This window comes from Nycticebus coucang, chromosome 10 (assembly GCF_027406575.1).
Source record: "Nycticebus coucang isolate mNycCou1 chromosome 10, mNycCou1.pri, whole genome shotgun sequence".
Taxonomy (NCBI): domain Eukaryota; kingdom Metazoa; phylum Chordata; class Mammalia; order Primates; family Lorisidae; genus Nycticebus; species Nycticebus coucang.
The window spans coordinates 32,996,505-33,009,147 of NC_069789.1; the positions used below are offsets into that span (position 1 = coordinate 32,996,505).

The window sequence follows — 12,643 nt, forward strand, 5'->3', positions numbered from 1 at the left end:
GCAGCTTTCAGCTAAGCTTAAAGGGGGAGTGTTGAAGGCCCTCAGCAAAGTCCTTAGCAAAATGGAGTAAGTCTGGCTCTATGTATAAAATGGAGTTAGGGTATTACAAGAACAGTGTCTCTTCACACTTTGGATGATACAGGACACAAACTGGAAGAAGAGAGGAGGGAATCACCAGGCTGTCATACAGGACAAGACATTTTTAGTGAAATAGGTGCCTTCCACTCCACTATCCTTATATAGCCATAGCTTCTGTACACGTTTCTAGGAATCAAAACTGAGTTTCTTTGATAAATTGCTCAGAAAGTCCACAAACCAAGAATGGGTAAGAGCACAGACAAGAAATCCAGTCTGAAAAAGAACAGCCTGTATGTTTGAAATTTGAATTTGAATTTCCCTGTCCTTTGAAACAAATCCACAAATTGACAAAGAAGCAACATCTAAATAGACTTTTATTTTTATTTTACTTGTTTGGACAGAAAGAAAATTCATCAGCTTTCAATAGAGTCTCCCTAAAGTGTTGGAAACACATTCAACTCAGAAGTAGAGAACCTTGTAGAAAAGCATCACAAATTAAAAATATATTTCTCCATGTGGGAAAAGTGCTTTCAGTCCAACTTTAAAGGGCATAGCAAAGGTGTCCGGAAACACCTTTTCTCAAATGTGGCCTCCAATTGTAGCATGTTAACAAACCCACAAGGCAAGGGGGCCATTGTGAACTACAGGACAGAAGTGATGTGGGGTTCAGGAACATGCTGACAGCAACACTTTCATCAAAGGTGTGTGGACAGGGAAAAAAAATCCCTATGCCTGAGTAGTAGAGACTTGTGTTTGTTAAGATGGGGTAGTGATATGAATTGGGCAGGAAGGGGAAGGGGTAATGCCAGGAATGACTTGTTTCTTGCCTGTGGGGACAGTCAGAGCAGTCAGCAGCCCTGGTGCTGAGGTTTCCCACGGAGACATGTAAACCTTGGTTCAGAAACAGCCCCAGATGTCTCTGGGAGCTAAAGGAGCCCTGGCTTCCAGCTGCTGGTCATGCAGACTTCTCAGTCCTGAGGTGAGCTCCCCATTTGCCATCCCCCCATGTCAAATCATGGGCAGCCCGGGTCCCCTTTGGAGTTTTTCCAAGACTGCTTGTACTGCTCTGTGGACCACTCTTAATGATCAATAGTGTGAAGGGTGCTATGCAGGAAGGAATGACAGGGAAGAAACGGCCATCCCTAGAGAATTTTATTTTGGCAATGCTACATATTTTTCAAATAAGTACTTCTGCCAATGATGACAGAGGCTGTGACAAAGGTTAGGCCCTCAGGGTTCCTGTGATCCTCCCTGGAGCACAGCAGATGTGTTCTGGAAGGGAGCTGCCCCTGCCCCACACCCTGCCACCTGGTGGGACAGGGAGCTGTGATCATGCAAGGAGCTGTGATTGTGAGGGAGGGGCAGAGGTGTTGGTGGAACTGGTTGTGGGGGGGACATCTGCCATATACATTAGATCTTAAGCAACAGTAAGAAAATAACCTGAAGATATATTTAAAAATAAAAAACAGAATCACCCTTCACTGCCATCTTTAGGCATTTCCCTTCTCTCCCAACCACCAGCCAGACTGGGGACAAGGCGCAGGGTACCTCATTTAGTCGTCACAATGGGCAACTGCCTGTAGCTTGTCACAGCTTACCTGGGCTGTGTCTCTTCCTAGAGAAATTAGAAGCTTCCCGCCTCCCTGCAACACCAGAACCATCGTTGTAACCATACAGGCCCATCTCTTCCTGCTCCCTGCACCACAAGCCTGACCTAGGCCTCAGACGTTTCTCTCAGAAGCCGCAGCTTGGGCTCTTGTGGTGCCTTCCGTCTCAGTCAACTGCTCAGAGCTGATGCTGCCTTGCCAGTCCCCATGGCTGTCAGTGAAGAATCTCCCACTGGGAATCTGGGTATGGGCCATACCCAAGGCGTCTGCATGGGCAGGTCACATGGCAGGCTGTCCTCGGGCTTTTGCCCCTCCCTCGACCTGGCCCCTACCCAGGCTGGGCCAGCATTCCCAGCATCAGTGGGCTGGCGCAGTGTCCTCCAAGCCCACCAGCTCTCTGACGAGTCTCTCTCCAAACTGCGCCCGGCTGTACCTCGTCACATGGTAAGCATCTGACATCTTGTACAGGATGTAGGCGTTGTTGATGGCAATGCTAATGGCAAACCAGAACACCTGCTGCCAGGTCTTGTTTGGTTTATGGGAAATGAAGTACCTGAAGGCAGAAGGATAAGATAGGCTGACCTGACAGCTCACAGGCACCCGGGAGAAATACACCCAAATAGCGTCACTCTTCTCAGCCAAGGAGATGCTACACAGAGGGGGTGTCAGGCTGTGCAGGAGAGGGTGGGGATGGGGAAGCTCTAGCTTGGGGCTTTGCCACATGAACATTATTTAAGACAAAGGGAAGGAAAACAACTGAGAAGCCTCTGAAGGGAGGACTGGATGGCTGGAGGACAACCTGCAAATCAGGTGCCAGGTGTTCTCTGGGTGCCTTGTAAGCCCCTGGGGGACAGGCCCCAGCTGTCCACTCGAGCTTCACCACCTGCTGAACGCCCTCTGAAGGTGAGTCTGTGGCTTTGGAATAGCTTCCACTTCCACAAAGTTAAGCCAAGTCCTTCCTCGGCTCCAGGCCCTGCAATGGCCTTGCTCCTAAGAACTCCTTCCTCACCCCCACCTTCCCTTCAGAAGCAGGAACAGAGGTCACTTCAGGGATGCTGACCCTCGTGAAAGGACCCTTCTTAGGACTCACTGAGCTGTGTTCTCCCCTGGGGTATCTGTCTCTACACCTCGATTATGACATAATCTCAGTACAACCACATGCCCAGCAGAGGGCAGGTGCCACACACATCTACTCAACTCAAAGAAATGCCAGTTTCTTTGTTTTGTCCCCCTTGCCATGAAAAAGGCCAGAAAACGTGAGTGAGCCTCAAAGCCGGCTAAGTCAATGCCCAATCTTGGGTTAGTGCAACCCTGTTCTACGCCGTGAGGCCTAATTCTAGTGACTTAATAGTGATGCCCATGTTTGGAGTTCCTGTCACGTTGTTGTGACAGTCAGCCGGGGTGGCGTCATGGGTGCGTGTGCACCACCATACCATGGGTACTGTCCACACCACGTGCACGTGTGCTCACACTGCAATCTAATAGGAGGCTCCCTGCAGGGCACACATGTACTCACATTTGCACACCTAACAGGAGGTCCCCCACAGGGCCCCCACTTTTGAGGACAGGAAGAACTCAGATTAAAAGCACCTGGGCTGGCGCTTGGCCTGTTATGGGCATGGGGGGCTGGGTCTGAGCTGTGAAGAGATGGTAAGATGTGGGAAAGCAGAGGGAAGGGCACCTTTGGGCAGAGGGAACATGGAGTGGAGAGCCCCAAGAGGCAGAGGATCCCTACAGGTGAGCCCAGGTGTGCAGGGCAGAGCTGGAAGGCCAGGATGGGGCCAAGGATTCTGCGCCCCCTGCTGTGGCCGGGCGATGGCCACTTACTTGCTGTACTTGTCGTCATATCTGCAGATGTAGCTGAGGTGAGCAGCGAATGCCTCCACGGCCAGAGGGCAGGGGACCTCTCCGCTCTTCCTCTTGATGATGACTCCTGCAGGTGAGAGAGAAGGTGAAGCCCTTTCTTGAACCACAGCCTCTGAACACCTATTTACACAGCCTGTGTCCATCCATCCATTTATCCATCCATCCAGGCAGCCCTGGACCTATAATCCTGAGCAGAAGAGGAGGAGGATGGGGGAGATGAAGAACTATCAGCACCAGCTACCAGGTGCTTCTGAGGCCTTGAGGAAGATATCACAGACAGGTGAGCGCAAAGGTGTGTGCCGGCTAAGACCCAGGACCCCCCATCACGGGGGCAAGGACACGTGTGCAGGGTCCTGACTGGCCTATCAGCAGCTCTGAGCAGCACAAGGCAGGGGACTACACCAGAAAGGGGGAAAAAGGAGAACACAGGACTCACTCTTCCCCTCCCTTTTGCCAGGCTTGGGGAGAGCAGGAAGCAGCTGAGGTCTGGGAGCACCGTGGAACTGTGTTCCTCTGCTTCCATCACAGCAAAAGGGTGGATTTAGAGACTCAGAGGACGGAGGCCTCAGCCCCAGCCTTTTGTGCCTCCCAGGTCTTTGGTGTGTGTGTGTGTGTGTGTGTGTGTGTGTGTGTAGGAATCACAGAAGTATAGCCAAGGTCACACAAAATTCTTAAGTCCCACTGTGTGTGTGTGTGTGTGTGTGTGTGTGTGTGTAGGAATCACAGAAGTATAGCCAAGGTCACACAAAATTCTTAAGTCCCACTGCCAGGGCCTGAGGAACAAATGGAACATTGGTCCTCCTTCTGGTGCTGCCCAAGGCTTCCCAGGCCTGCCTGATGCACAGACACAGACAACGCAGAGATGCACAGGAGGCAGCAGGCGGGCCAGGTTTACCTGCTTCGTCTGACAAGCCTTTCCGCACAGGCTGAAGAGATTACGGGCACAGTGCCATTTCGTGCAAATATTTTTTTAAGGGTTTAGTTTACAGGACTGTGAAATTTCACTTGAACAGACAAGGCCAAAGTAAAAAGGCCATGTCCCCACTGCCCTCCCTACTCTCTCTGAGGGATTCCAGGTAAGATGGCCAAGGGTGCACAGGTCTGTTTATAGAGGCCAAGGTGGGGTCTGTTACCCCCAGAAATAGCGCTACCATGCCCTGATGAAAAACCTGCAGAAAGTACTGAGAAATTTAACTGCCAGGGCCTGCAACCAGGAAGCAGGCCCAGACAACATGTTTCCTAAAGTTCTCCAAGTGCCAGAGAACTATGATGCCCACACAGGGCCATCCTCCTAGCCAGAGGCTTCTGGACTCCATGACTTGCTTACGGTTCCCCTCTGCCCTCAGACATGTCCTGTTGTCAGGGCATTGCGCAGGGCATGGGACTTGTCCAAGGCACGGTTTCCAGCTCCTGAGGGAGGCCTGCATGTCCTGAGGCCCTACAGATGGCTGTATCTGTCCAAAATCCCCCGGGAGCACTCTGACCCCAGCCCCTTACCTCAGCTCCCCAAAGTGGGTACGGATCTGAGGAGGCTCTAGCCTCTGTAGGCTCCAAGTTGGTGGAGGAAGGTTAGGTCCTCCAATAAAGAAAACTAGTCCCCTCACTTTTCTCTCCCCAGAGCTTCCAGATGCCACTTCCTCTGAGCCGTCACAGTTTCCGGGGAGGTGGGGCTGCTCTCCAAGGACCTCAGGGTCTCCCAGGTCCCGGCAGCTCTTGCCTTCCTGGTTTTAGGCCAACTGGAGCAAAGGAGCCTGGACTGCCACTGTCCCCACATACTTACCCATAGAGACCTTCTTTAACTCCTAATTACCTTCCCATCCTTTGTTCATAATTTAAAATTTAACACGAATGTCTCGGCTTAAAATCCTACTGAGGTGCTTCAACTCCCAGATGTGTATTGGTCTCTTTGAGCATTTCCCAGTTTATAAGACAGATCACCCTGTTTCCTCCACAATATTTTGGATTTTGAGATTTTGAACAGCTGGAAAGGAAGGTAGCTGTCTTGTAATATCCTTCTTTTGAACTTTACACACTGGAAATGTTAATGTGAGGTCACCTAGCATTTAGATGTGCATGTTCGCCCACAGCTTCACCATATTTATACACAGCTACACAGGCCTCTGTGTGCATGTCTGCCTGCCCATCCTAACTGTGTGGGTCATCTCCCACTTCCCGTGGCTGCCATTCCTGCTGCCATGCTGCAAGTCTGACCGGGTGAGTGAAGGTTGGACTCATACTCACACCTTATCCTTCTCACTCAACTCCATGAGTCTAAATCTGAAATACGCAAAGACTCCAGCAGGGAGATGGCAGACTCAAAATGGATTGTGAAGAAAAGCAAAAGGATCGGGCCCACAACGGAAATGCCCTTGAACACGTGACAGCATTTAATTTTTAAAAACCCTTTGTATATGCTCACATTCTCTGAAAGAAAGTTCATATTACTCTAATATCTGAAGTAAAGAATAATAAACTAATTCTTAAAATGTTCATAGCTACTTATCTCTTTTCTAAAATTGGAATTCTGGCCAACTTCAAGAAGAGTATATATGATCATAATAGAACAGAACCATCTTTAGAACACATGAGGTTTCAGTTCATCCATCATCTGCATGAAATTTAAAACAAGTAGAGAAAGAATGAATTACTGGACAAATGGCTCAGACACAGAGGTGAGGCTGCCTGGCCACTTAATAGTCAAAGCCTACTCGATGCCATGAACCAAGTTAATTTGAAGTAAATTATAGTAAAGAGTGTGAAATACACAATAAAATCAACAGTGTATCTTACACTTATCTGTCCTTGGAATGGAGGAGAGACTTTTAAAAGTATGGTATCAGTGAACATGATTCACAGATTTGCCTATGTAGAAATGAAAAACTTTATGTTTAAAAATACCAATCATAAGTAGAAACAAAAGAAAAAGAATACGTCAGTTAATAGCATGTTAGAGTTCGATGGCACTGTTAAAAAAAAGAAGAAAAATATAGGGAAAAAAATTGATATAGGCAGAAAATTTGCTTTCAAATTCATGAGAAAAAGACAAGTACTTCAGAGGGAATACTATAAAGCACATGAAGAGACTGTTTGAAAGCAGCCGTAAACACAGCGATTTGCTCACCTCACCAGTCACAGAAACTTATAGTTTAAAATTTTGGAGCCTTTTTCCCTGTCAGAGTGACAACTGTACAAAAGAAAAAATATACAGTGTTGCTAAAGCTAGGGAGCATTGGCCCCCTGGCCACCCACAGCAACGGCACAGAAGCTCAGCGGTGGCAATGCCTCACAGAACTTAAAAATGGTCCTGTTCTTTGATCCAGTACTTCTACTTTTAGACTTTTTTCATCTTGAGGAAATAATCAAACGTGTACCTAAGACTGATCTATGAAGACATTTGATATATTATCACTCACGTCATGAAGAAACAGATCATTAATAGGGTAGTAGGTATAGAGATTTTGGCATAACTGAAAGGTGGAAATTTTAAAAAGTCACATTTTTAAAGTACACTAAGAAGGGATGGCTCGGCGCCTATAGCTCAAGCGGCTAGGTGCCAGCCACATACACCAGAGTTGGCAAGTTCAAATCCGGTCCAGGCCCACTAAACAACAATGACAACTACAACCAAAAAAAATAGCCGGGCATTGTGGCGGGCGCCTGTAGTCCCAGCTACTTGGGAGGCTGAGGCAAGAGAACCACTTGAGCCTAGGAGTTAGAGGTTGCTGTGAACTGTGATGCCACAGCACTCTACCCAGGGTGACAACTTGAGGCTCTGTCTCCGAAAAAAAAAAAAAAAGAAGGAAACTGTCTCTCTTCAATAAAAAAGAAAAGAACTCTAAGATGTAAGGATTTCCAGTGCAGAGGTGCAGTTGTGAACCTCACTTTCCTCTGGGCAGGTTCTGGCCTTGTGCCAGCTACACCTCAGGTGCTCATCTGAGGCTCCAACCTGTGTATGACCTAGGGGCCTACAGAACTGGAGAGTCACCTGCAGGCTTGTCAGTTGTCAGACTGGGACGCTTACTACTCGTCTTATTATTGCCACAAACCCAGAAGCTGACAGCACTGCATGACTCAGGGCAGCACAGTCCACAACAGACTCCCAGCCCACCTCAGATCGGTCCAGCCCATGGAATGTCCTTGCCAGCCCAGTGCTGATGGCGGGCCTACACTCACCTTGCTGCATGGGGGAGTAGGCATTGGTAAGGAAGCGAAAGTGCCCCTTGTTGTACCAGCAGATCAGGGACACGTTCCCCTTCATCTTGATTTGGTACTGGCCCCGGGCCGGGGGCGTGGCTGGGTTGGTCAGCATGGATAGTGGGAGGCCCGTGCAGTCGCTCTTCCTGGAGCTGAGCAGGCCACAGCAGTAAATCCCTGATGGGCAGAGAGACAAAGAATCACATACATCATCACTGGAGATGCTGGAGGCTCTCCTGCCCTGTGCTTCCCCGAGGAAAGGACCAACTGCTCGTTCTGAGGCTGATGCTCGGGAGACAGGCCCTCTAGAGGTCCCTCTGCTCCAGGAGACTGCTAACATGAGGTCTTTGCCCCCTCTGCTATCTTCCCTGGTGATGAGCTCCCCAGATTCTTTTATAAACTTACAGCATGTTAAGACTGTGAGGAAAGCAAGCAGCAGCAACTCTGTCAGAGCGCTCCCCAGGTGTCCAACACCCATTATCCCATCCCCTTCCAGAAGCTTCTGTACTCAGTAGGTCATGATATGCACAGAGGAGGTGGCCCTCCCAGATTCACAGCTGGGAAGGGAAAACTGGCACGAAGGCCAGGTCTGCCTGACATCCAGACCTCACCAGGTTGTCATCCTGACAGTCTCACCAAGACTTGGCCAACCCGGCCAGCCTGGCTAGTCCACACAGTCCCTAGGTAGCTATGTCTGAAGGAACCCCATCTCCACAGAAAGCTGAGTCAAATGCAAACAGAAAAAATCATCAGGCACCATTGGCTAAGCCACGTGTTCCTTCTGTGAGTTGCTGGAGGGTCCCTGGCCTCTTAGAGCCAGGAAAAATACCCAGCTGGAACTCAGTATAATTCCGTACTGGATGCCCATTATGTGGGTTGCCACAGGCTGCTGGGACAGCAGGCAGACCGCTTGGAGGAGGCATGAGACCCTGGGGACAGGCTCCTCTGCTGAGGAGGACACGGTGAACATTGGTCAGCTGAACACACTCCACATACCATAGACATGCTTTCCTTATCATTGCACCTCTGCCCTGTACTAGAAGGACAGCTGGAAGTGTCCCTTCCCCTCCAGAGTCCCTCTGCTCCACACTCCTTGCCCTTGTGTGCAGCAGCAGGGATGCTCTGGCCCACTGCTGACAAGAGGGCTCCCTGCTCCTGGTAGCTCACCCTCAGAAGGTCGACATTAACAGCCCAAACTGCTCCCAATATTCACAAGGAAGAATCTGTTTTTTAGAACACCCAGGAGGAACACATGCACAAGGATGAGAATACTTAAAAGCCAGTCTGCTCTACCAGTCCCATTTCCACAAGAGGGAAGATGAGCATCCAAAGCGCCTCAGGATCTCATGGATTTGTCCCTACATGAAAACAGGGATTATTCAATGTCTCTTCTGGCTTTTATTTTATAAAGTATTCTGTGTGTGCCCTGGAAGGGACAATCCAACTCTCACTATCATGTCTTTCCTCAACCTCAGTTGCCCACTAGAATCCTCCAGGTCTGAAATATAAGTCTGCGAACTTGCCACCACAAGCTTACATGAGCAGCACTGTACAACACAGTAACTTGCGTAACTTTGGTAGACCAGTGTCTCACAGCCGTGGTCATCTGGGTGTGAAGTGGTGTCTTGCTGAGTGGCATTCATTGTTATGGTTATGTTTTGTGTGCTGTTGTGAAAATGTCAGAGCTTAAATTAGAGCAATGAACAAATACTAAATGTCTTGTTAAACTTGAGAAGAGTGAAGGTGAAATCAGGGACATGTTAGTCCAAGTGTATAATGCCATGAAGAAAATGGCAGTGTACAAAGGTATTAAAAGTTTTTTTCTAATGGGAGAGACTGACTCACGGATGAAGAGAGGTCAGGGTGGTCAGTAATGAAAAACACTGCAAAACTTCATCGAATTGTGCATCGAAATCATTGGCTGACCGTGAGAAGCACAGCAGACCAAGTAAACATGGATATAGGAACAGGAAAATCCTAACATGAGAAGGCATGTGCAAAAATAGTCCCAAAGGAGCTCACCGAGAAACAAAAGCAAAGGAGAGCCGAAGTTTGCCAAGACCTTTAGAGAGAGGCAAAAAGCTGCTTTGGGTCATGTTATTACTGGTGATGAAACACTGCCCCAAACAGCAATATGACCCTGAGACAAAGTATCAAAATGCAAACAGAAATCAGCCAATTCTCAGCAACCAAAAAAGTTCTGTCAGTCCAAATCAAAAGTCAAAACAATGTTGCTAACCTTTTTTGGTATCAGAGGGATTGCTCATTGTTACTAACTAGACAAACTGTTAACCAAGTTTACTATTTAGAAGTGCTGAAAAGGCTGTGTGAAAAAGTTGGACAAAAACAACCTGAACTTTTTGCCATCTCATGGCTCTTGCATTGTAACAATGCACCAGCTTACATGTTTCTATCTGTTATGGGATTTTTAGCTAGTAACAAAGTAACAGTGTTGGAACACCCTTCCTAATTACCTTATCTGGCCCCCAAGGACTTTTTTTCTTTACCCAAAGATAAATACTGAAAGGAAGACATTTTGATGACATTCAAGACATTAAGGGTAATATGATAACAGTTTTGATGGCCATTCCAGAAAATAGTTTCAAAATGGCTTTGAAGGGTAGACTAGGTGTTGGTGTATAACTTCCCAAGGTGACTGTACTGATATTCAACAGTGAGGTATGTAGCACTTTTTCTAGGATTTCTAGGTGAACTTAACTGTTAGACCTTGTATGAGCTGGCATTGAGTATACCACCCAACTATGTTGGTTTGGGGCAGGGAGAAGGCCCTGTATGTGAGCGTTATTGGGGCTGTGTTGCCATGCACACTGCATCCATACTCAGACATGAAAGAGCAACAACCCTGGTTCTCACCTGTACTTGAACATGGAGAACCCAGTGTTCGTCCAAAGTGACTGGTTAATGTGCATGCGGGCAGCCTTCTTTAACTTCACTTCCATGGCCCCTCTTCACAGAGTCTGATCCCTCTACTCTCGATTCTTTCAACAAATAACTATTGACCCTGTTGGGCACCAGTTTGTAGGTGGGTAAGATGCAGCCCAAATAAGTGAGGAGCCGAGTCCCCTGCTGCTTCCTCTCCGGCAGTTGAGGACCCAGGATGTCAGCTCTCTGGTCCCTGCTCTAACAAGGTCCAGTTTTAAGGCCAGATGTCAGGTCTGCAGCTCTATTGGCTGCTGTAGACAGGAGGGCATTTATGGTGCTTCTGCTGAGTGGACTGGACATAAAACCCCAATGTGGGACAGATAGAAGACACACAGCTTGTCTCCTTGGCCTGGAATGCAATGAATGAACTCTCTCTCAGCAATGAACAAACTGAGCATCTTAGCTCCCAGGGACCTAGGACCTTTCTGGGGCCCACAGTATTCTTCCCTGCCTTCACTCAGTCCTTGTCTGTACACTAGCAGGGGCCACATCAAAGACAGCAGGTGAGCTCAGCAGATGTTCTAGGGCCTTACTGGCAGCTGATACCAGAAAACAGAGGCTTTAGTCATAGGTTTAACAAAGGACACGCAAAAAAGGGCCCTAGGCTCGGCGCCTGTGGCTCAAGTGGCTAAGGCACCAGCCACTACATCTGAGCTGGCAGGTTCAAATCCAGCCTGAGCCTGCCAAACAACAATGACGGCTGCAACCAAAAATAGCCGGGCATTGTGGTGGGCACCTGTGATCCCAGCTACTTGGGAGGCAGAGGCAGGAGAATCACTTGAGCCCAGGAGTTGGAGGTTGCTGTGAGCTGTGATGCCACAGTACTCTACCCAGGGTGACAGCGTGAGGCTCTGTCTCAAAAAAAAAAAAAAAAGAGCCCTGAAGACTGGGCCCTGTGCCAACACATCCTCCAGACTATGAACCCAGGACTCACATACCTGGGTTCATAGAGATATGTGCTGCCAGCAAGGGTCCAGGCACCCAGGGCAGCCGAGATCCTCTATTCCCTTGAGCAAGGGCCTCCTTGCCCGGCATGCAGGGGTCTATGCCAGCCACCACACACCTGCAGCTCACCCTGACCCCTCCCACCACTTCCCCAGGGGAGGTGGGGGCCATGTCCCACTGGTTCCCCACACAACACACCTTGCTTCTCAAACTCTTCAAACAGAGTCAGGCTGGTGATGCTGGGCCCGGTGAAGATGATGTAGTTCTTGTCTGCTGCGTTGCGGCACAGGCTCCTGGCCACTGTGCCGTGGAGTTGTGGCTTGTTCTTCAGCGCGTCCAGGCTGTCCGGGCCCCCACCTTCCTTCAGGTGGACATAAATCTTTTAAGAGAAACACACATAGGTCAGGAGCCTAGAAGTTTGGGAAGCGTGGGCCTCTGTCACTAGGCAAGGACCCTCAACTCACAGAGGGTGGAGGTCACCCCCAAGGCCACCCTGCAGCTTGGGCAGCTGATGACTCAGCCCCAGATGCTTCAGTCTGGAGAGCTCAAGGAGAAGGAGGACAAGCAGGTATTTCAATTTACCATAAATAAAATCAAAGCCCAGCTCTCCTGTTAGGAATACACTCATTTGTGTACTTTCTGTTTGAATATAGCTTTTTAATTTACTAAGTGTATTGATAGGATGCTTTTGTTTGTTCTCTATAGAAACCCCCATAAGGCAGGGGGAATAGGTATAATTCATTCATGCAGAAGAGGAGGGTTAGACCCTGTGGGTCCAGGGCTGGTAAAGAGGATGTACTGGACTTGGCAAGACATTTGGTTCTTTTTTCACTATTCTCTGTGGACTTATGAAAAATAAGCAATTTTAAAGCTCTGTGTTCCATGAACATCAAGGGCTACACAGGAAGAGAGCAGACTCAGGCAATGCACCGTGCTCTCCATGGCTGACAGCCATGAGGAATTCAACACTTGGGTATAAACTGCTTCCTCCTTTATGGACAACCCCTGTC

At 48.7% G+C, this 12,643-nt stretch overlaps 1 protein-coding gene across 1 annotated transcript in view; it reads right to left on the bottom strand.

Moving 5' to 3' along the window:
* Positions 1-439: 439 nt before the first annotated feature.
* Positions 440-12,643, bottom strand: part of PGBD5 (piggyBac transposable element derived 5) — a 100,038-nt gene continuing 87,834 nt past the window's right edge. The window contains exons 4-7 of the mRNA XM_053607315.1: positions 11,832-12,012; positions 7,725-7,922; positions 3,513-3,618; positions 440-2,238 (exon numbers count right to left, since the gene is read on the bottom strand). Coding sequence (XP_053463290.1) covers positions 2,043-2,238; positions 3,513-3,618; positions 7,725-7,922; positions 11,832-12,012 — 681 coding nt within the window. The 3' untranslated portion in view covers positions 440-2,042. The remainder of the gene's footprint in view (positions 2,239-3,512; positions 3,619-7,724; positions 7,923-11,831; positions 12,013-12,643) is intronic.